Source organism: Dreissena polymorpha, chromosome 16 (assembly GCF_020536995.1).
Source record: "Dreissena polymorpha isolate Duluth1 chromosome 16, UMN_Dpol_1.0, whole genome shotgun sequence".
In the NCBI taxonomy this organism is placed as follows: domain Eukaryota; kingdom Metazoa; phylum Mollusca; class Bivalvia; order Myida; family Dreissenidae; genus Dreissena; species Dreissena polymorpha.
Genome location: NC_068370.1, coordinates 28,404,383 through 28,430,421, shown reverse-complemented (window position 1 = coordinate 28,430,421; position 26,039 = coordinate 28,404,383). Strand labels below are relative to the sequence as shown.

Below are 26,039 nucleotides of genomic sequence, written 5' to 3'. Positions count from 1 at the left end.
ATTTGACAGATTTCCGGGACAGCGGGACAAGTTCTTCATTTCCGGGACTGTCCCGGACAATCCGGGACGTATGGCATGTATGAAGTTTGGTGAAGATCGGATGAAAACTACTTGAATTAGAGAGCGGACACTCAATACGGACCGATCGACAAACCAACCGACAAGTTCAATCCTATATACCCCCCTAAACTTTGTTTGTGGGGTTATAAAAATTAATACAACTTCATAGCTTTCATAACTCTTGCCTTAAATGATAAAGAACAAAAAGGTAAAACAATAAAATATTCTGCTTCCTTAATGGGAAGAAACTGTTTCAAATGCTGTAGGGTGAATCAATTGTTTTCTACCAGTATACATGTTTTTCCCAATTACGCAAATGTAATGGTCCATTGCCCTCAGGCATGCATCTCCCAGGTTTTATGACCTTAATCCAGTTGTAACACGAGCTGTCACCATAGAATGACTTATGCCCCCTATAAACACTTGATAGAAGTTCAAAACCTAAACGCAGATTTCGAAACCTAAACCCGGACCCTAAGTTCAAGGTCAAGGTCACAGGGGTAATAAAAATTGTGCGTATGGAGAGGCCTTGTTTATATACACATGCATACCAAATATGAATGTTATCTTTTAAGGGACATAGAAGTTATGAGCATTTTTCGAAACCTAAACGCAGATTTCAAAACCTAAACGCGTACTCTAAGTTCAAGGTCAAGGTCACAGGGGTAAATTTTTTTGTGCATATGGAAAGGCCTTGTCCATATACACATGCATACCAAATATGAAGGTTATATCTCAAGGGACATAGAGCATTTTTTCGAAACCTAAACACAAAGTGTGACGGAAAGACAGACAGACGGACAGTCCGATCACTATATGCCCCCTTTTCTTCGAAAGGGGGCATAAAAAGCCATGATCAAAATGTTGCAAGATCATCAAAAACAGGGCCAAAGTCTGTACAATAGCGCTGTAAAATATACTGTCAGAAAATTTAGAGACATTAATCATGGATGAAAATCCGTATGTCCTAAAATTAAGAGTCACGAAAAATAATTATTTTTGCTATAAAAGAGGTTGTCCAAATACTTATTTAATTACGGTATATATTTTACCTGCCAAAAACCTGCATACAATGACCAACCACAGCCATTTTACATTTCCAAAAGTCAATTTTGATAGCTAATTGACTGGTTCAATCATAACAATCAACCATTTCACAACTTTCAATGAAACAATGGCCGCTATGATGCTGTGATAGTCACATGATAAACATCTTATCAGTGTACGCCTCAGTCTCTTTGGGGATATAAGCAAGTGAGAGTATTTTGAACTCGATAGCAGTTTTTAGATGGTCGCTTAGTGACCGTCTAAGGTGGTTAGTCTAAAATTCAGGTCGATACGCCTTAGCTACTAGAAGCCCAATACCCGCTTGCTACCCGTATCCGCACGAGAAAAGAGTTGTATAAATTATGCAAGAGTTCTCCAATTATATTCATTCACAAATAAAAACATTATATTAATATCGTGTTAAATGCAATAGTTTCGAACCGTGCTTTTATAGAAAAGAATCAATAAACAATGATCGTATTGTACGTGTCGCGGAGGAGATTGTTTATGAATGAATAAAACAGTCCACTTTCTGCAGCGTCTTCATGGTGAAGTATTGTTGCTCAATCCATTCATAATATGAGGATATTAATAGATGCGCCTGTCGATAAACAAAGGAAATTTCACGGGCGATAACAACGCAATAGGTTATGCTCTCACATAGACCTCAATGACGTAGTACAGGTCATTCGTACATTGAGGCTATTAATATTTTCCAGAAAAAGTTTATGCTTATTTATATTATCAATTTATTAAACGTTGAACATAAGTTCAACAATAAGTTCAGCATTACGATACACAAAAACAAAAAATGTTTCATAATAGCTAAACCAGAATATAACAAACAATTTATAATAATAATACGAATGACCTGTTTCGTAACCTCGTTCATGCTACTACAGCGGGTATTTCTGGAAAACGTTCTTTGGTTCTCAACAGGTAGCGGCGATCTTTTTATTTACGGGTGCTAGCAACGCATTAGTTGAAGGTTAGTAGAAGGTTTAGCTTGTTTATATTCACACTTATCAATACATAGACAGTTGGATATGAGTACATCAATTACTACAGGCATACTATAAGCAACCTCGAAAATGCTTTATAATCGCTAAAACTGAAAACAACTAAATATATTATATTAAATATATTTATAACAATAAATATCTTTCAAAAATGTAGTCGGCGTATACGCCGACTTTGGAATAAAGTTTGCAATTTACTTTTCTAAATATAAAAATACAATTAAACACAAGTTAAACTATTGTGTAGTGTTTTTCACGTGTAAGTTGCATATTCACCACATGAAATGTGTGTAAGCATTGTCAAACAACACATTAGTGTGAGTAGATAAAAAATATACTACGGGAGAGCTTTTTATATGTGTCCTCATATGCCTTGTTATGAGTATCTTTCTTCACTATCGAAATATATCGTATGTTGATATTTGATTTAAATGCAGTTTTCTTTCGACGCATTTAAATCACACGTCCATAGCGCTGTCATGCGAAAATGGGTCTTATGCGTTTTGGCAAGCGTTTGTTAAACCAAACAAGTGCATTTGGGCAGTCAGGCCATAGGCGATGCTGTTCGCTATAAAATCACTCAATATGTTATGTTTCTCCTTACCAGAAGGAGAGATAGCTGAGTGGGCTATTTATGTGATGGGCGCATATGGTATAAGACCCATTTTCGCATGACGAGGGTCATTACAAATCTCACCGCGAATTGAAAATACCACATTTAAGAACAATGCTTTTTGATACAAAATAGAATTCAAAATAGCAAACTTGTTAATAATGGCAGCCTATCCACACATTTAGGAATGATTTCCAGACGTGCTGACCAAGTACGGCAAACATTGTGGTATGATAATTAAGCAATTTTCTCTTATCGTGACACTATACTATTTTGCTAATGATTGTTTTCTCATCTTGGAGGCGAAAGTGAAATTCGGCGAGATGGATTGTAACGCGTAGTTGTAACAGGGCCACAATTTGTGTCGTTTGAGCATACAGAGAGTAGTCCGGAATTCCTTCCACTGAACAGTGCTACATCTTTTGAATTGAGCACATACGCAGTGATGTAGCAAAAATTCAGAGGTTGTATCTCGAATCAGCATATTACATATTCGAAAATATTCATGCATGTCTGTTTAATGTTATGTAAAAGTCACTTAGATGAAAATTGAGTAAAATAGCTACGCCTAAAAAGCGCATTAGTGCTCTATACCTATGTTTATGTCAGCATTGTTGACACCGTGTGAACTGCTCAGGTAACAAGTAAAGCATAAACAGCAATGTGTTTATACTTTTATTCCTCCACATACAAGATACGGAGATTATTGTATATTTTGAATTTGTATATGGTGTCAAAAATCAAAAGTTTTGTACACGGAACTTTCATTATGAATTTATATTCTTGGTGAGATAGTTATTTGATATTACAAACATATTCCTTAAATATGATGGTGACTGCAAATTTTCTTTATATTAAGTTCCATTACCATTTTCATCATACTTTCTATGCTTTCAGAACGTCCAAAAAGCCATGTTGTTTTTATTTTGTCTAAGTTATTGTTATGAAATAATAAGGATGATAAAAAGTGCACACAAAACTCAACCCATGCGCTATGACACACACTTTATAAATTTGAATGGCGTGTGTTCATTTCAAACTTGCGATTGATTTTGAAAAATGAATTGTGTATAGACCGTTCCATAATTTAGTCATTACATAATTATCTCCCCTGAATTCTCTCCGCGTCCGCCATTACACTGCTGCTTAACAATCGGTAACATATATAAGAAAGCACCGATTATTCAACGGATGAATTTCTTTCTAAATTCTAAGGCCGTCATTACATGGTCTTGGTTGTCTTGGAAAACTAACACATTGACACATTAAAAAAAGCATTTAATTAAATTAAATGCAATATTTTTCATTTGATTATTTGCATCAATCTTTAAATCGTGTATGCCTTTGCATTCCAGTGTTTAATTGCCCCTTTGTTCTGCATAATCCGATTATCTCGTTTTGATCAGATATTGTCCAGACTTAACTAACCACATGGTGTCATAAACCACACTGGGTGGCAGATGACAGTCTGGTCATTAAACACAATTGATGATGCCACCATGTCTCATCTTCCTGGTATTATTAAGCAGTCATTTGGTAAGATAATTTACCTCCGACATACTTAACAGTTGCGTAAATAAGATATGTTACATATTTTACAAATTAAAAGTTATGTCCAATATAGAATATCAGAAATTGTACACCGTAAAGATACTAGCCCGTTTAAATTATGAAAAAATAAAGTATTTAAAAAAATATAAAAATAAAACATTTAACGTATTTAGCGGTATCGGTTAATTAAAACTACTTCATTCCGTATGAAGATTTGATGTTACGGCAATGCACGAACGATATCATAAAACAATAAATTACATTTGACACCAAACAGAGGTAAAAAATATTTAAAAATATATATATGTACATAAATATGTGTGTTAAAATGTTAGATATGTGTCACTCATACTCACTAGTAACGAGTTTTCAATATACATGAGTACACAGTTCAATTTGCATCATATGAAGTTGTGTTTTTTCAGTTGTATGTTAATATTCCTCAATAGCGTCATTCTTTGTACAAAACCCATCAAATTAAAATTACATGTAAATACTGTCATGTCCTTTGCTTTTAATATGGATTTGTAGTATGTTTATTTTCAAAGCACTCCTTACACTTTCTAACACTCATTTATTTATCACACTAGCGTCCTCATGCCATTGATAATTATATTTTTATAATTAGATGTATTACTATTGTAATTTATTGAAGCTTTTCTGCAAAAAAAAAAATTACCGCTTATGCATAGAGCTCTTTATTGTGTCAAATTGTCGGCCTTTCAGTCATCTTTAATTTGATGCTTATGCTGCGTTTTTAAAGTTGCAAATAAATGTATTAATAAATTCGTTTGGCGCTTAATAATATATTTTTGAAATATTATTTAGGTGTTTTTTTATCGGAGTTTTTTGTGTGGATTAATTGACTAAACATTTGGTGTCGTTATCCATATGTTTTGCGTTACTTCAAAGACCTATAAAATACAATTTTTAGTATTTTTAGCTTTATAGCTGTTAAATGATTCAAAGATGAAAATATAGATATTTCACATAGATCGCATTCTCTTCATCTTCCGAATAATCACATAAAAGGTCGTCAAGATCAATATCACTCTCTCATGATAAAAAGCTCGTTTTTTAACGTGACAAAATTCCATCTTAAAAAAATAAATATAAATCCAAACCACAATTTTTTATCTCTGATATCAGTTAGAACAAGAAAAATAATGGAAGGCGTATCAAAAATATCATACTTAATATAATATGTAATGATTTTGGAATGCAGATTTTTACCAAATGAGATCAATTACAAACAATTAGCGGTAATTAATTGCGCGAGAATCTTTTATAAGTATTAATTAAAATAAGTATTAATTAAAATATAATCTGCTTGATGTTGCGGCTATTAAAATCAACACAACAATACATGCGTGAATTGTTTGTGAAACGTTAAAAGTAACAAGTCTAATCAAAGACATAGTATGAGCGACTGAACCGGCAAATTTTCGCCGATGATTACCACTTGCTTACAGATTAAAAAAACAAATACACGAAAGCATTTTAAACATTTTATTTGTAACAATCAATCTCAACTTCAAACAATCATTTAAACAACAAAAATGTGATAATCGCCTCACATTAATTCATTAAGTAATTTATTTATCCGACAACGGTGAAGCGGGTATTCTCTACGTCTTTGGCTTTTGGAATCGCAGACTCGCACAAGTAAGCAGCAGTGTAATGGCGGACAGTCACGTGACTGACAATATGGCGGCGGTCAATTTATCGATTATGGAACGGTCTATTAAATTATGCAATAGCGAACATCTTTAGTGCCTTCAGCGCTTTGATTTGTTAATATAACACTCTTTGCTAATGGGTAGCCACCTGCTTCTATTATGCATGGACAGTTTGCCTAAAGTGTAAGAAGTTGCCTTTTTATTTTAGTGGCTTGCGATTAATGTACTAATTGCCAAAATATAAAAGAAAAAATTGGAGCTTACATCAACTGTTTAAGGAAATTTACAGTTTTGTTACAGTTACAATGCCAAACACACACATTCATTTTGAAATACATTCCTTTCTAAAAATTTCTCCGTGCTAAGACATGCATATATTATAGATGTGTACTTTGTTTTTGTATAATTAAATGTACATAATTGGATATATGTCAATACGAGTAGTTATTTATACATGTATATGATTGAAGAAATAAATAATAAAAACACAAGGAAACTGAAATAATAAATATAAAAACAAAACTGTGTTTTGAATCCTTACCACACTGTACATGCATTAGTATTCAAACATTTAAACAATAGAGCACATACATAGAGAAGGTACCTGTTAAAAACCTACTAGCATATTTTGCAGTTTCAATTGGACCTTCAAGTAAAGACCCCCTGTGAACATAGTCCACATGTAACGCCCACATCCCTTGAGTGGTATTTATTGGCAGGTTAGACTGTATAGCTTTCATGGATTAAGCAAGTCATATTTATTTGGGCTGTGCTCTGTGAAAAAAGGGGTTTAATGCATGTCCGTAAAGTTTTGTCCTTGATTAGCCTGTGCAGGCCGCACAGGCTAATCAAGGACGACACTTTCCGCTTTTATGGTATTTTTCGTTTAAAGAAAGTCTTTTCTTAGAAGAAATCCAGTTTAGACGGAAAGTGTCGTCCCTGATTAGCCTGTGCAGACTCCAAAGGCTGATCAGGGATGACTTTTTCCACACATGCATTAAACCCCCTTTTCACAGAGCAAGGTTTATTTCATGGATAGTGCCTTTTGGCAAGATAAGTCTGTAGACATTGTGCTCAACTACACTGCAACTCCAATATATCGCGGTTGAAGGGGTCCAAAGATCGCGACCGTGATATATCCGGCGCGCGATATAAATTGTCAGTTTGTGTATGCATGTATATGTATACATTAGCATCATTATGCAATCTCAAAACACGCTATTTACCAACCTTATTCAAGTTTGTGTTATATCCATATGTCATTAATTGGTATAACACAAAACATTATTCCATGTGAGTATTTTCAAATGCGTATAATTAAATTTTTAATCCGAAAAAGATTGCCGAGTTTTATTGTTCAAGAAAGCATGCACAAATTAGACCCATGTACATAATGACGTCATTCATTTCTCATGAAAAGCATGCACAGCATGGGGTTTAATAGTAGAGCATTGTGACTAACTGATCTATATTGTATACTGTATCTAACGCACACAGATTGTTGAGATAGGTCAGTATTGACTTGTGACATTTACTGTTATAATTGTTTACACCTTCATGTGTGCACTGGTGCGTTTCGGCAGTTCAAAGCAAATTCAATAGAGAATTGTAACACCCGAAATGACCTGTCATGTTTGACAAATGGGTCTTTTGTTTATCGCAGTACACAGGTGTTAATGTGATGTACAATGTAAGCAAACAATCTGGTCAAAACTGGACTATGACTGTTGGATTAAAGTTGGTGAAAAAAAGGGAAAAATACTTGCTTGAAACGGATTTTAATGCATCAAATTCTCAGATAAAAACATTTTATTTAAGGATTATGCTCGTCAGATTTTTGGGAGCCATAGCCGATTCGCGATATATTGGACAACGCGATATAACGGACCGTGATATATTGGAGTTGCAGTGTATTCTTCTGCTGTGATAGTATAATGCATGTTTTCTGCAATGAAGCAGAATTATGCACCCCCTTGAACTTTGAAAATTGTGGATAACAACGCCATCTACACTGTAACTCCAATATAACGCGGATGACGGAGTCCAAGCCACGCAACAGCATTATAAACGGACAGCGTGATAAGTTTTGAGCTCATTTATTTCATGGGGTTATAAAAACAGGTAAAGTATAGCCTGTAATATAGGTCCTGTGTATTGCCATGTTGTGTTGTCATCCGCAAATACTTGCATATAAACCAAATCAAATGATAATGTGCACATGTATTCGATAATCCAATATAATTACAACATCACTTACGAAAAAAATAATCTTTAACATTTATGGCGAGAAATATGTTTAAGAATTTCATAAACACATCCGCATGCAGACGCCATTTTTCAGAAAAAGAGTACAGTGCATTATGGGACAGAGCTTTCATTGGACGACCGAATTTAAATTTAGATTGAATGCAATGCGATACATGTACAAAGAAATGTTTTATTGCGTCATACACGTCATGTAAAAAACGTGCTTCCTGTGGATTTTCTGATAACGTGCAAAAATTAAAGTGAACCTCTGTTAACAAGTATACTGCGTTATTATGTAAATAAATCGTCAGGATTATTTAATTTATAATTCCGACACGTACTGAAACATTAAAAATACACAAAGATCTTTTTCTTTATCAAGCATGTATAGCATATAATAAACGATAACACATCCATAGTTTATAAAATGAACCGCTCTGATAGGGAATACATATAATAAACACTGACTCGCGAGTTTTTCACACCTTTATTGACATTAAACAACAGATTAACACCAATTAGCTGTCGAGTGTCGTTTAATCTCTAATCGATTCAAATCACTTAAACGGACGCCAAACGGATAAAGAAATCAAGCTGTGATCACCGCCATCTTTTAATTTTCTGAAAATACATGAAGTTGCATAACATCGATTTTAATCAGAAATGGAAGGTTGGAATAAAAAACGGGATCCAAGCAACCCCTGCCTTATATTGGACACAGCTTAATAACGGACCGCACTATATTGGAGTTACAGTGTATATCTAATGAACTTTTTGAAATAAAGCTTAACATTTTCATGCAAGATGACATGTAGGCCTAGCATGGGTGTTGCATTTTGGGCCAGTTAGATCAATGTCAAAATCACTTAAGCTCTAAACTATATAAAAAGTTAACAATCAATAACTTCAATAAGGATAAAGATATGTGCTTAAATTTAGTGTGTAGGTTGGTGACATGCTGATCTAGCGAGGCATAATGCCATGGCCCGAACACATGTGTAAACTTTCACTTGAATATCTGAGGTAAAAACAGTGATTTGGAGATGTTGCTTGATTACAAATACCAATGTTGTAAGAACTAAAAGGGGCATGAATCCTCTAAATAGCAGGAAAGATTTATTGAACTTGATCAGGGACCTAACACAATGACCCCAAACACATATTTAAAATCTGTAGTAGAACTAGAGGTTTTACAAAAGCCATATAAGGCCAGCCCAACGGCAGCCATGTATTTCAACCAACTGGAGCCATTTTGGAACACGTCCAAGATATCACTAGCACAAATCTTCTAACAAAGTTTCGTGAAGATCAAACATATAATGTGACCCCTAGAGTGTTAACATGGCAATGTTGACATGGCACAAAGCACAACCGACAAAAGGCAATCACAAAAGCTCAAAAAAAGCACATTGTGCTCAGGTGAGCTAAAAAGTGATATGGAGGTGTTGCATTTTAACCTTGACCCGAGCATTAAGAAGATGCAGACACCAACATAAGGCCAAGTAGTATAGTTTGGACTATTAGGTTAATGGTAAAACATGAGGCCAAGTAGTATAGTTTGGACTATTAGGTTCATAGTCGAGCTCATGAACTAATATTGCATGTATGTGAGTTTTGACGTGACTAATGTTTCCACAAGTGCAAACCAGTACTTGATAAACATGTTTTAACTGTATCTACATGCTACCAATGTATGGTGTTTTGTTAGTACAATCTTATTTACATAGAGCTCTGTACCAGTATATATTGTTTAGTAAGCATTCAACGAAAACTGTCAACATAATTCAAACAAGCAAATTCGTTGAATTGATATCCCCCGCCAAAATTATTTCTGGACAGATGGATAACGCCAACATCATCCTCTTATCCATTTATATAATCATACCAACTTTCAATGAAATCTGTCAAAGCACTTCCACGATATGGCTCTGGACACACAAAAAAAGCATTTTTTCAAGATACAAAGGGCAATAACTCTGTTACTATCCAATGATGTACAATGCCATTTGGCGTGCATCATCCTCTTATCCATATTATATACCCATACCAAGTTTCAATGAAATTCGCCAAAGCACTTCCAAGATATGGCTCCGGACACAAAAAACTTTTTTTTCAAGATACAAAGGGCCATAACTCCTTTATTAACAGATAGTGTACAATGTCATTTGGCGTGCATCATGCTCTTATCCATATATATACTCATATTAAGTTTCAATGAAATCTGCCAAAGCACTTCCAAGATATGGCTCCGGACACAAAAGTGCCGGCCGGACGGACTGAAGACGGACAACGCCAAAACAATATCCCTCCGCCTATGGCAGGGGATAATAAATCTGCAAGAAACTCCAATAATTGCATATAAAAAATAAAAATGAAGAATTGTTTGATATTTCATGACATGTGTTGATTTTATTAAGGTAATTAACGGATATCCTTTTTTTAAATAAAGCAATAGTATTTTATTTTTAACTTGTAAGACTTGTGTAGCATACATTTGTTAGTATAGTAAAATTAGATGACAACAATGATAGTTCTCATCCTTCTGATTGGAAAATTGTTCTGGTAAGTGGTACATGGTACCAAGTTGTGGTACAGGCTACTAAGTATCTAAGGGGTGTTTGTTGTACAAGGTACCAAGTATCTAAGGAGTGTATGTTGTACAGGGTAACAAGTATCTAGGGAGTGTACGTGGTAATGTGTACCAAGTATCCAGGAAGTGTATGTTGTACAGGGTAACAAGTATCTAGGAAGTCTATGTTGTACAGGGTACCATGTATATAGGGAGTGTATGTTGTACAGGGTAACAAGTATCTAGGGAGTGTATGTTGTACAGGGTAACAAGTATCTAGGGAGTGTATGTTGTACAGGGTAACAAGTATCTAGGGAGTGTATGTTGTACAGGGTAACAAGTATCTAGGGAGTGTACGTGGTACAGGGAACCAAATATCTAGGGAGTGTATGTTGTACAGGGTATCATGTATATAGGGAGTGTATGTGTTAGAGGGTACCAAGTATCTAGGGAGTGTATGTGGTACAGGGTACCAAGTATCTAAGGAGTGCATGTGGTACAGGGTACCAAGTAACTTGAGAGTGTATTTTTTAACCATTTCGGGAATGGGGCAGGGGCTCTTCGGATTGGAAAATAGTAGCATAGTTTTGACTAAAAGTGGGATATTGGCACAGTGCTTTTTTACTAATAATCCTCATATTCTTTAAAACTGAAATCAATATTACATTTAATAAGAATCAATGTCTAGAGTGGAATAGGGAAATTAACTTAATAATGACATTTATGTAACTTTTTAAATAGATTTGTTTAACCATCAATAGGGTATTTTCTCACTTTTTGAGATAAGAAATTGGCCCAAATTTGGTTGAACAAGCAAATTCGTTGAATTGGTATCCCCCGAAAAATAAATGTTGTTTATGGATGGGTGTAGAACTAAAAAAAAAGGTATAAGTGAAGGGTTGTGCCTGATAATTAAGAACCATTGCATCAGGACATTTTGAGAATCCATTTTAGTATGGTAGAATCCTTACCAAATAAGGCATATTTAATCAAAATGTGTGATTTTGACCTTTGTGTGTGACTTTGATCATGACCCTAGCAACTTGGATCTTATAATTGACACGCAGCTATATAATGGAGAACAATTGTGGGCAGTTATTACAGAATCCCTTGATGCATAGTAAAGGAATGACTAAATAATAAATAATTCATTAAAGTTGTGACCTTTGACCTCAATGTGTGACCTTGACTTTAGCCCCTAGGATTATGAATGTGAAGCACCCCAGATGATTGAGAACAACTATGGCAAGTTTCATGGCTCTGGCTCATGTGTTAATGGAAATAAAGCTCTAAACTTATATTGAAAAGTTTTTTTTGGGCGTAAGCTGCATAAGCCAGCTTTTCACCTTAGCCTGACCTTTGTAAGTGTCCAATAAAATTCCAATAAAATTTCCCGCGGCTAGGTACGAATGAATACACTTCATTTATTCCATTGGCTGATTTGAGTATACCACCAGAACATTGGAAACATATCCGCGTCTTTGTAACACTGTTTTACTGTATGAAACAATTTTATCTCGAATGAAAAGGCTTAATAGATAGAACAGTTTTACACTCAATTCTCGACATCAATACAGTTTGTGCGTACACCTTTTATTTTCAGAGTATTACCAGCGCAAGAGCGTTTATACTTAAAAGGCTATGTTCTCATATTTAGTACTTACTTCCTTATTCCTGTCAACATGTTAACATGTAAAAGTATAAAGAGCAATGGAAGCGAGGCCTCACTTTAAAGCATTGCATTTCAACCCGCGAGGTATATCGGGTCAATTTGCGGACATTCAGAGTTTATATACAGGTCATCACCGGAGTTGGCGGCCAGTAAAATAATCGTTATATAATAAAGACGCTATCCGTGAACTAGGTGACCTGGAATTTTCTTTAGACCAGAAATATGTTAAATGAAGATATTCAGCAATATAATTATGGTATGTAAATAATAGATTCTTAATGTGTTTTCAACAATACAATGATAAATATTATTGTTGATAAATTTAACAATAATTATTCGTCCATATTGCTTAATGTACTAAAGTGATATTATGAGCATGTAACAGTTTATAGGTGTCTATCGCAACCGTTTATTATTTTTGATGTTTCTACTTCATATACACTTATATTAATTAATGCAGCATCATCATACTAAAACAATATACCAGAAAGAGAAAAATAATGCATTTGAATATCAACCGTACTTTCGTTTGACAACTGATCATGCGTTTACGAGTTGAACCTAAATTTAGTTTTAGTGCAGATTTGTTCATACGACACAAAGACACGAAATTGTTTTACGGATCATTTCAGCTTACAGGACTGGGTGGGTCACGTAAGAATATCGAATATAAAATATATTTTTAAAAACAACTGGTAGCAAGGTGAGTTGCAGATAATTAATCAGTAACCACATTTTAACTAACTATTTTGACCTGTTAATTCTTTTCAGCTCAATTCAACAGTGCAAAATGCCCATAATATCACTTTAAGCATTAGCACGATGATAATTGATACTGTTAATAATCAAATCAAATAGCAATGCCCGACAAACCACTAAAACAGGTTTGTTCGAAGAACGCGCCTATAAATACGGATACTTCTCGTGTGGCCGGTTGACTCATATGTTTAAATTTCACTTCCATTCTTCTTTTGGTTTTCTGTTTTGTATCTATAGGTTTATGACCAGCAATATGTTATAATGTAAAATAAGCCGCGAAAACTCCCCGTAACATCCCGTACTGCGTGTGATGCAGCTAAGAACTGCACAGAAAAAGACATTCGCTATCCTTGATCTCATTCATTAAACTATTTACGCAGTATATCTTTTTTAAAGATATTTCTTGTTTCAAGATACAAAGGGTCACAACTCCCCTATTAACAGATGGTGTACAATGCCATTTGGTGTGCATCATCCTCTTATCTATATATATACAAATACCAAGTTTCAATGAAATCCACCAAATCACTTCCAAGATATGGCTCCGTTGGACAAACGACGGACGGACAACGCCAAAACAATATCCCTCCGACTATGGCGGGGGATAAAAAACACACACTGCTAGAGTATCTGGGTTAATATTATATCTACCTAAATACTAAACAGTTATAACCAGGCATTAGGAAGGTTAACAGTTACATGTTAAAGTGTTAGTGTATGATGCAAAAAATGTGCAAAAGGCCAAGACCAGAAAACAAAATTACTTTTCTCTGATGGGTCAGTAGAGGCTGCAAAACAATAAAAACAACACACATTCAAATGCTGTGCCATGCAATACATAGGGAACTGGATAACCAAAGCACAACGAAACTGTACATGTGTCTCAAATACTGATGCCCATACACCACATGTTATGACACACACACATCTACCATGATTTGAACAGTGGATAAAAGGACAAAGAGCCATAATTCAGCCAACACTGTTCAAAGTCCTAATTGTTTATTCACAATAATAATCACATTTAGGCAATAAAACTGTGAATGTTTGAACGAGATCCACCCAGTTCTTAAACGGAAGTTTAAAAAACAAATGTTCTAAATATTATATTGTGGAAAACAGACAAAGGGCTATAATTCTGCAAAAAAATACCAGCCCAAATTCCCTTTTATACCATCATGAACACATTAAAATCATTCCAATGTTAATATTTAAGCAAAATCAACCCAGCATGTAAAGAAGACTTGAAAACAAGAAATGTTGGTTCTATTGTTGCATCCTAAATTCCTTATATCACGATAATCTACACATAACAGGTATTCAACTATGAAAGTAAAAGACCCATTTATAAGTTAAAGAGGAGTTCAAAACACACGCTGTACATCATGACAAACAAGTGCAATTCTTAACCCTTTCAGTGCGGGAACCGAATTTTGAAAACCTTTGCAAACAGTTTGGATCCAGATGAGACGCCACAGAACGTGGCGTCTCATCAGGATCCAAACTGTTTGCTATTCTGATAAAATTCTATGAAAAAAATAGAAGAAAATGCTAATTTTAGAAATTCAGCAGACGACATTTTAGCAGACGACAAATTTCCCAGCATGCAATTCTTAATGCCTCCAACCCTGTAGGAGCAGAAAAAATGGGAATACTGCTCCAGAACTTTTTCCTCCTATATTAGGGGCCATTATAAAGGTCATCCCCTTGGAAAACCTCTACTGAATCATGCACTTTTCCCTAAAAACAAATCATATAAAATAAACATTCATTTCCACGCTAGAATAAAATTGCCCCCATATTGCCAACAAATATTCTATTTCACCTCTCCCCCAAAATGTGGATATAACTCAGTCCAAAATGGATTAAAAAAGCCCTGATTGAAATGGTGAAATTAATGCGTCTGCTTTACGTTTAAGGGTTATTCTGCTCGCTTCATGATCACAACTCGGGGAACTTGTGAAGAATCAAGAGAGTGAAATTAGATCCACATCTTTTTTAAAAATCTGAAGAATGTTTCACAATATTTTACTCTGCATTTTTATCATGTCAATAGAAATTACACATTATCTTATAATCTCATTGTGGATAGTGTCATGAATTTCACACAATTGAACACTTAGCTATTTCAATGTTATCTGCCATTAAGACTTTTAACATAGTGAATTTTAGAAATTATATCTAACAAGACTATTGTCAAGCAATATATGTCCCCTACCGGCTCAACCATTGTCAGAAATGTCCACCATTGTCAGATTTTTTTTTTTTTTTAATTTCTTCTTTGTTGCCATAGCAACCAGAATTTTTGACGTAGGAACAAAACGAATGACGTGCATAATGTCCATATTGCCATCTATCCATGTTTCAAGTTTCATTAAACAATATGAAGAACTTTTCAAGTTATCGCAGGATCCAGAAAAGTGTGACAGACTGACAGAATCACAAACAGACTCGCAGATGCACAGAGCGCAAACCATAAGTCCCCTCCAGTGAAACTGGTAGGGAACAATAAAGATGTCTGAACACAATGACTTCTTTATATTAGAATTTAGTATGTAAAGCATTCAACAAACATATAAAGACATGAAACTTAAGTTGAATGATTTTCTTTATTGGATATTGTATAATGGAATGGTCACTTGGTGTTATTTACTTCAGGCTAAACAAAATGAATCTTTAATAAAATATTGGGGTCAGGGTCCTGATTTCTAATTAAAATAACGATTTTGTCTTTACAATTCCTAGTATCCAACAACAAGCATGGGGACAACATTACTGTATGAAGCTTAAACACTTTGCATGCTGGGAAATTTGTTATCTGCTAAAATGTCGTCTGCTGAATTTCTAAAATTAGCATTTTCTTCGATTTTTTCCACAGAATACCGGTACTATCAGAAAAGCAAACAGTTTGGATCCAGATGAGACGCCACGTTCTGTGGCATCTCATCTGGATCCAAACTGTTTGCAAAGGCCTTCATAATTCGGTTCCCGCACTGAAAGAGTTAATAAACGGACTTAACCCTTTCCCACTCAGAAGCAAAGTAAAAATGGCTATGAGCAAACAGCATAAAACCAGAACAGCCTGCGAGTACCTCAAAGTCTATTCAGGTTTTATGCTGTTTGCTGCTCATCAGTATAATTTTTATAAGGGTTAGAAATGAAGCCTTTAAACATGAATTAAGTAAGAAAGTTCTTTAATTAAATTTAACTTTTTAAGGGACTACAAATGAGTCAAAATACATTTCTAAGTGGTAAAGGGTTAACACTTGCAAACACTATTGTCATGCTTGAAGTGTATCCTATTGTTATTACAAATTTAGTCCGTTGACTTCTCATCTTTTGAAAGGATCAATAAGGAGCATCATGCAAAAATGTGTCCAATGCCATATGTGCCCAGCGTAGTTCAAGACAAGCCTGTACATCCGGGCAATCATGTCAGGAGCTACCATGTCTGCTAATGAGAACACGACACCTTGCGTGACTTTTTAAGGGGACAGTTAAGAACCTGACCAGACTGCGTGATTGCGCAGGCTGGTCTAGAACTAGAATGGCTGCATATGGCACGAGACCCATTTTCAGATCATGTGGTTAACTCTTTCAGTGCTGGAACCGAATTTTGAAGGCCTTTGCAAACAGTTTGGATCCAGATGAGACGCCACAAAATGTGGCATCTTATCAGGATCCAAACTATTTGCTATTCTGATAGTATTCTGTGAAAAAAAAGCTTATTTTAGAAATTCAGCAGACGACATTTTAGCAGATGACAAATTTCCCAGCATTCAAAGGGTTAAAATGATGATCACTTGAATCAGAGATGTAATTTCAGATTAAATTTACTAAATGTATACATGTATAATTCATATATTAAAACTTACATATTCATTCACATCAATGCATGCACAGATTATTTTTTTAATCAAAGCTATAATTCTGTAAAATACATACAAATCCTGTGACAGCATGAATACAGGAAGATACAGAATTAACAAGAGCTGTGTCACAGACCAAACAGCATTCCCCTTCCGAATTAAAGTTTTTCAGAGTCAGAACATGAACTCAATAAGTTTTATTAACCTTACCTATGTACTTTTTATTTATGGCACGATGCAGATTGTAGATTTAATTAGTTGTGTGACCATAGCAACCACAATTTTGATCAGAAAAAAATATAATTTTATTTTCATAATTTGACCCTCTATCCACATACCAAGTTTCATCGAATTAAGTTAATTACTTTTTCAGTTCTAGCAGAATCCAGTTTTGGACAGACACTCAAAATGACAGACAAATAGAATGACGGCAAAACAGAAGGACCTGGGTAAACCAATAGTCCTCTCACATCCTGGTAGGGGAATAACAAGAAAAGAAATTTAATAACCACTGATGCCCAGAGTGGAAGCCTTTCTATAGATTAGTTGGCTGATTTAAATAAGTCTTAGTGCAAAACTAGTTGAATGTCAAGGTCACATTGCTGTCAGATTGAGAGTGACCAGTGTTGAAATAAATTGTTAAAACTTTTTAGAAAATTGTAGTGATGATATCCAATAGTATATTTAGTTTAACCAATAATTTTTACCTTCTGAATGGGTCCAAATTTAAGTTAATGTCAAGGTCAAATGATGTCACTCTATAAATAAATATATAAGCCGTGTTCTGGAAAACACTGGGCTAAATGCATGTGTGTAAAGCCCTTAATGCATTTTCCATCTAGACTGTATTTTTGTTTAGAAGAGACTTCTTTTACACATAAAAATACCATAAATGCGGAAAAAACTTTATGCACATGCGTTTAGCCCAGTTTTCCCACAACAGTGCTCATATTGCCTCAACTTACTTTTCTGCGAGCTGGTTATCTTTATGAGCCACTTCCCTTTCGGATTGTCCACCATCCGGATAATGTCAACCTCCTCTCCCTCTATCACCGCGATCTCAAACCCCTTCTTCTTCTTCGGCGTGTTTGATGCTTTCACGCGCCCCTTTGCGACGCAGTTTGACAGCATGCCCACGTCGACTTTCAGGTCTTTCGCAAGCTTTTTCATCTTTTTCTCTTGCTGTTGATAAAGTAAGTGTCTTATGGAAACAGTCTTTTTATCTTTATGAGTGGAGAGATATTTGCTAACATACTTTTACATATATAAGATGTTTTAAAGCAGTACAAAGGGGTCAATATATATTAGTATAGCTATACGTAGTGATAACACATTTTATTAATACAAAATAAATATTTTCTTAATCATATTTTCGAGATCATATTTATTAAATCAATGATAAAATCAGCAAATTAACTATGATTTCACAATTAAACATTGACAAAATTAATTGTTTGTTGGAACATTTATTGGAACACATAAAAGTAACAGAAGTAACATCAGTCTTTAATCCATTTGAAAGAAAACTTTAAATAACGGGTTTGATTGAAGGTTGGTTGTTATCTGTTCAACACTGAACACTGTTTGGCGCTCTATTGATCAGGATTCCAAATGGACTTAAAATGGTAAAAACAAGAGATGAGTTTGTCAGAAACACAATGCCCACCGCTTTGCTTTATTAATTTTTGTTTTTGAATATATCCCATTAAAAAATATTACTTTCCTTGTAAAAATGATCTGTACCTGCCAAATGATAAATTCAAATTATCTCCCTTTAAAGCTTGTTACTTCCCTCGGATTTGTTTTTTTTTACCTTTGACCTTGAAGGATGACCTTGACCTTTCACAGCTCAAAATGTTGCCACATATCAAGTTGCTATCTTCAATATTGCAAAAGTTATGGCCAATGTTAAAGTTTTCTGACTGACGGATGGACAGACAGTTCAAATGCTGTATGCCACCCTACCGGGGGCAAAAAATCAAGGTCAATAATTAAAGAATTATTATTTATCATGTAAATATTGCTGGAATGGAGGATATCTAGTCTAATCAAGTTGGAACTGAAATTAATTGTTCTTTCTTTCTGTCTGATTTTAAGCTGCTTCTGGTGGATAAATAGTTGTGTACTTTAAAGTTTCCAAACACTACAGTCCAACCCCTCTTAAGCAGCCAGTCAAGGGAAACAGCCAATTTGGCTGCTTAAGCGGGGTGGCCTCTTAAGAGGGGGTTGGGTCATAGGGAGTCTGGTGTTGATTAGTGCATGGCCAACTGTTAAATTTGTATAAACAAAATGGTAAATATGTGTACATGTACTAAACAATGTATAGACTTAAAATAATTTTAATTCGTCTTTTCTAAAATCAGTTATAAAACAACATTATCATTTAAAAAAATATTATATTCATCATCAATATCATCATCATCATCATCAGAATCAAGTCAATGAAAAAGAATCATTCTCATGTGCCTCCGTAGCTCAGTGGATAAGGCGCTTGCGTTAAAATCCAGAGGTCCTTGGTTCGATTCCGGGTCGGGGCACATACATGCCAGTCATGTTTCAGCGAAATGCTTACTGACAAATAAAGGCTTAGCTCGGCATTAAGACGTCATTATTCATCATACACAATGCGCGTTGTTTGGCCACAATGCACTTAAAATGGGAACAGTTGTGAATCAGTTATGCGTGAATAACTCCAGTGTCACTATCAATCAATAATTTAATTGGTTTATTGCAGTTTTATGGCTTTGTAATAACTACTGCACGAATTGGTCCCGACAGTGATCTCCTCCATGATAAAATTGTGGCCAGTTACTTTAGTGACTGATAATAGCAACCGGGTGTAATCCTCCTGGTAATCGTGCTTTTCATGCATAATATTATAAAAACATTTTTTTCTCCGCGTAAAGGGTTTTATAAAAATTAATATTGAAATCATTGTAAATATAAAACAAATATAAATGTTTTGTTTAATTCCCAAATGAGAATAATAATTTGTAATCCGAAACACAATCCCGATTGTTTTATGTTACCGAGACGTTTACAAATTCTAGCATCGAAAAAGTCCTCATGTATTGCCTTTGTCCTGACAAAAGCGCACGAAAATCATGCACCAATCTACAATGTCAGGCCATACCCATGGAAAGCGTGAGTGTATTGATTTTTGGATAAAAACTAGATCAGTTGATTTCGGTTAAAAGTTTCGCTGTTCTTTTTAACTTTTAATTAGCCGATAATTGTCATATATGTGCCCTTGAAATAGTGTGATTCAACAGCTACAAATTATAAATTAAGAATCTCTTTTCCAGTAATAATAGGTGATATTCGCACGTGCGGAAACAAAAGGATCAAACGGTAGCATATTTTGCTTTTAACCCGATAACCCGCCGCTAATTGCAATTTGCAAACTGGCTGTCAAAATGTTTATCACACATCATGCTTCAGTACTACAGAGCCTTAACAGCAGACTGGAAGTACGTATCGATTTTTTTGGCGTTGCGTTGGTGTAATTTTGCCTATGTACATGACTGACTTACTTGCGCGTGACCACTCATATGGGGAAAATTTAACATTTGGGATGCAAAATTGCTGGCCGTTGGCCGAAGAAACAGGGTTACTGCTTAAGAGGGGTGCATTATATAGTGTTTATCGACGGTCGCGGCACAGACCGGCCGCCTACAGGGGGCGACCAGCAATGAGGGGTGACCAGAAGTAGGGGTTGGACTGTATACCTCCTTTCTCTCCTTTTCTTTCCTCTTTTCTTCCTTTTCTCTCTCTTTCTTCTCCTTTTCCAGCTCTTTGGCATCCTTAGTTTTTTCAGCAGTGTCAGGAATGTCAGAAGTGGAAGAATCTACAGAGCCATGAGGACGGGGTGGCACTGGCACAGACAGGATCTTGGGAGTGGAGAACGAGGGCTTGGGACCTGCAGGTGGGGGTATATCATCCTCTCTGAAGAAAACAACAACGACACATAAGCTATGTTCTGGGAAAACTGGAATGTTGGTATGTCGTCCCAAATGCCTGTACAGTCTGCCATATTGTTTTCATGAATTTTCCTTATGTTTTCAAGTACACCCTTCCTAAGTTTGGAAAAATGAACTACGGTGAAACCATTATTATTCCTCAGGCATTAATTTTCGTCTATTTCATCAGATGACCGAACTGCGAATTTAAGATCTTACAAATAATTATGTCCAATGTTTATACAAATTTAAAACTGAATTACCGTATGCATGACACATTAAAATCCAACGTAATCCACGCATACATACGTATGTTTCGTAATCAAGATTAATCTGGTTTTGACACAAAAGGGTGCACATTATACAGTGTACTTAACTAACACATGGCATTACTGTAAAATGCAAATGCAGTAAAGCTGTATCAAATGCGTTTACTTTGCTTACTGGTCATGTACGTAATTCCGGCCACTTTTGGGACTATTTAAGAAAAATCTTTAATGTTAGGCAACTGTTTAGAACTAAACTTCACATATATAATCCTGGGTTCAAAACTCACCTAGCATGAAAATTTAAATAGAATTAGATCAGTGAATGTTACTTAATGAACAGAAAATGATGACATGTAAACTATCCATTTTCGTAGGTTAAATGTACCTAAAAAATCGGCCACTTTTCAGTTTGATCTGCAGATAAAATTACAAAGCAATATCTTTTGACAAATGTCCTCAATTTCAGAGTATTAATCAATGTTTATACTATTAATTTTTTTATTTGAAATTTAGAATAAATGCGAAATTATTATACCAGTTACTCCCCCTACCTATTTTAATAAATATAAACAATGGAAAACTGCTATTTCATAAAAAAAATATTTGTTTTTAATGTGTTAAATAAATTTTTTCAAACATAGCTAAAAAAGTAAACACATTTTGTTTGAAAAGTTGACTTCAGTGTTGATTATTAGTAAACGCTTATATATAATATTAAAACATGTAATCTAGTAATATTCTTTTAAAGGGAGGTAATTCATATATTAAAAATTTATATTTAGGTTCTGATTTGTATGTTTTGAATATAAGTTTTTGTACAATTAATTGGTAAAACTTTAATTAAAGTTTATAAGATAAAATAAAAATAATTTTATCAAATATATTTGTTTCTTATATGATTATAATTGTTGCAACTAATGATGACATCACTTTCCCCATGAGCCAAATATTTCCTGCTATATTTGTGACATTTTAACACAATAGTTTACAGTGATATGGTTCTTACATTTGCAAAATATTGAGAGTGGGGATGGTTTTCATGTTGATTTTTCTAAATAAAAACAAAATATGTGCGTTAAGATCATGAAAATGATTTTACACAGGTGGCCGATTTTTTACGTACAGGCCGGAAATACGTACATGACCAGTAGGTAGAATATTAATGATTAGCGCTAATTGTAAACGACTTTATTGCCAATTGTGTGAATTGTATTTTATTTTTCAGTGTTGTTGCAGATTATACAGCCACCACGCAGCGGATCCGGATCAAAGACAATAAAACAATTAAAAGATTACAGTGATCAACACCTAACTGATATACATTCTGCGTACTGATTACAAATTAATAAAGAACATATTGACTTGTGTTTGGTTGTTTGCATTTAACTAAAATACAGGTGTAAAAATAGCTATCGATCTTTTTAAATCATTGCCAGATTTGACAAGTTTTACGATACAAGTTTCAAATCATTGTTATTTGTAGACAATATAAATTTAAATATTGTCTGCTTAAATGCAATTGAAAATGCAACAGGTAAAGAGAAATAAGTAATCATGAGGATTAGTATCATTCAAACGTAGGGTAATTGTTTACAGAAATCCACTGTCAATTTCGCTCGATTTTAAGGAAATCCCCGGGAAGCATGTTTTTTGCATAACTGAGTATGACCCAATAAAATTTTGATTTATATCCTATTGCATTCAGTCTTATTTAAACTCACTGGTCAATTGGTTGTTACAATTAAATCTGAACTGTGCCCTATGAAACAGCTGTCCCACTAGAGCTTTGTCACAGACATGATGAATACCCCCACATGCCTCATTGACACAGAATATTTTGCATGTTGTCTTCACAAAAAAACAGCGGACACCATGCTCAATGTTGAAAACGCACCCTGTTGTAAGTGACCCTGTGACCTAGTTTTTGACCTGGCATGAACCATATTCGAACTTGACATAGACATCATCTGACGATCAGATGAAAACAACTTGAATTAGAGAGCAGATACTTAATACGGACCAACAGACCGACCCACCGACAGACAAGCTCACTCCTATATACCTACCTTAACTTCATTTGTGGGGGTATAATAATGCACTGTTCATTTTACACTTCCCAAAAATGTCGTAAGTTTGTGTTAATGAAATTCTAAAACACATTTATCTAGACTTGGACCCCGTCATCCATGTTATATTGGGAGTTACAGCATAATAATTTTAAATTTGCTTAATTCATTGACATTATTAAAAGTGACATTTCAGACTAATTACTGTTCTTAAAATGATCAAATATTTACGATGCAAAACTCTTGAAACTTTATTGAAAACTGACCAAAGTAGTTTTCTAATTATAACCAATAATGTTCGCACCCCTTCTAATTGGAGCCGATCAAGGTAAAGATTTTTATAAGTTTGGCCATGATAGAGATAAAATAATACCGATTGGCTTCACTGTTTCAAACACTCAGTAATGGTTATTTGGACCACCTAATCGGCTAACCATAATAACGAACTTGTCAATGGCATACAATAACTGGGGCCCATAACTAATCACCTGATAACAAAAGACTTATTGGCATGTATATTGGCATGTGACAAACAGGCCCCACCTCCTGCAAGTGACTCCCAAGTGTCCTACCTCTTTCCCCACCATGATTAATCGCAACCGTGATATATTGTGGACACATATTACAAACAAGTTGGATATCGACTGACGCATTTTTTATATATTTTTACAAAGTCAGAAATTGGCGAATTTAAGTGCTGAGGAAATAGTCTTTTTTCTGACAAAATTTTGTGCTGGTGAAAATAAATGGTTTCACAGTAGGTGGTTTTAGAAATTTTATAATTGAACGGTAATGTTTGGGGCAGGTTGATGGATAATTCGAGGCTGAGAAAGAATAACCAAATATATAGCTCATTATTGAGCTAACAAGAGCTGTCACCATAGGATGACATATGCCCCCTATAAACGCTTTGATAGAAGTTATGAGCATTTTTCGAAACCTAAACACAGATTTTGAAACCTAAACGCAGAACCTAGGTTCAAGGTCAAGGTCACAGGGGTCAAAATCTGGTGTGTATGGAAAGGCCTTGTCCATATACACATGTATACCAAATATGAAGGTTACATCTCAAGGGACAAAGAAGTTATGAGCATTTTTCAAAACCTAAACGCAAAGTGTGACGGAAAGACGGACAGACAGACGGATGGACAGTCCGATCACTATATGCCCTCCTTCGGGGGCAAAAAAATCACATTTAATATATGATAATACTTAAAATTATTATTTCAAACAGCTTCCTTCACAAATCCTGATTAATTTAAAGACTATTGTAATTCTTCTAACTAGAATCAAAATCGTTTTAAATGTTTGACTTAATCCATAAGCAAATGGCCTCTTTGTCCTTTCCCCCTCAGAAGCAAAGTGAAAATGGCTTTTGCAACCGGCGTAAAACCAGAACAGCCTGCAAGTTACTCGCAGTCTGATAAGGTTTTATGCTGTTTGCTGCTTATCAGTAACGTAAGGTTGGAAATGAAGCCTTTAAAACTTGAATTTGGTAAGAAAGATATTTAATATAATGTAACTGTCTAAGGGACTACAAATGCCTCAAAATATGTATCTATGTGGTAAAAGGTTAAACCTTAAAAATGTTGTTAATCAAAAGAAAATAACACTAGTTACCCAGGTAACTCTTCATATTCCTCATCCTGTGTCAGCTCTTCTGTCTGCAACATAAATCATTCAATGATTTAAAATCAATCAAAGCACTGAGTGGTTGAAAAGCTACAATTTTGATGACATAATTATAGTGTGAGTGAATTCCATCTCAGAACAGTTTTGGAAAATTACTCCATCAATTCTTATATCATGCATGGTATCATGTTTTGTACACACAGATTTAATAAAAAGCACCGCCTTGTGGTGCAGACCGCTCATCTATTTTTCTTTGTAAAGGTTTAGGGACCTATCTTAATTTCAATCACAAAGGATGGAGGGGTGGAGTGGAGAGGGGTGTATAGTAGAGTTTTTCCTAGGCCATTTTAGCGTGGCGAAAAGCCACGCCGCCCTCACGGATAGCCACTCTGCCCTTTTCAAGGGCAAATTTCGCCACGCGCCCTTATCAATAACATCTTTATTGCCTTATGACCTAACTTGGTCCGCAGAATCAGCGTCCTTGATTGTCTGTGACGCTCCGACTGTGCTTGATTTACTCGAGAGACGTCAACGTCTAATCGACTATATTAATTGAGCAGATTTAATCTATTACAGTGCTCGCAATCTCTTGCACGACGGTTAAATTACATTCACCTCTGTGTTGGGCTCAGAACGGACTATTGTTATGAAAGCGTCTCATTCATGTCATGATCATTCCAAGTGTTCATCATTGAGGTTACAGAATACTAAACAATCTCTTGCACGACGGTTACATTGCATTCACTGCATTAAAGAAAACCATCTCATACCATGATATCTTATATCAGTCCTAATTCATTATTATAAAATTGATATGTTTTTTTTTATGTTAAGAAACCAACATACATACACACGTCAAAGCAATTCCTAACGTCACTCAAAAAAAATATGTTCAATTGTTTACATTTGTGAAGTGCGTGGAATGATTCCATCTGCGTAAATGGGCAATAAATTAGTTCCAAAGAGTTGCATTAAAACTCGCAAGTTTTTGCACAATTTATCGTACATTTAAAAGTCATATTTCTTAA

General features: G+C 34.9%; 1 protein-coding gene across 1 annotated transcript in view; it reads right to left on the bottom strand.

Annotated features, from left to right (window-relative positions):
• Positions 1-26,039, bottom strand: part of LOC127861732 (uncharacterized) — a 124,617-nt gene that overhangs the window by 20,353 nt on the left and 78,225 nt on the right. The window contains exons 15-18 of the mRNA XM_052400416.1: positions 25,000-25,043; positions 20,814-21,030; positions 18,051-18,267; positions 13,981-14,004 (exon numbers count right to left, since the gene is read on the bottom strand). Of these exons, the coding sequence (XP_052256376.1) occupies positions 13,981-14,004; positions 18,051-18,267; positions 20,814-21,030; positions 25,000-25,043 (502 nt within the window). The remainder of the gene's footprint in view (positions 1-13,980; positions 14,005-18,050; positions 18,268-20,813; positions 21,031-24,999; positions 25,044-26,039) is intronic.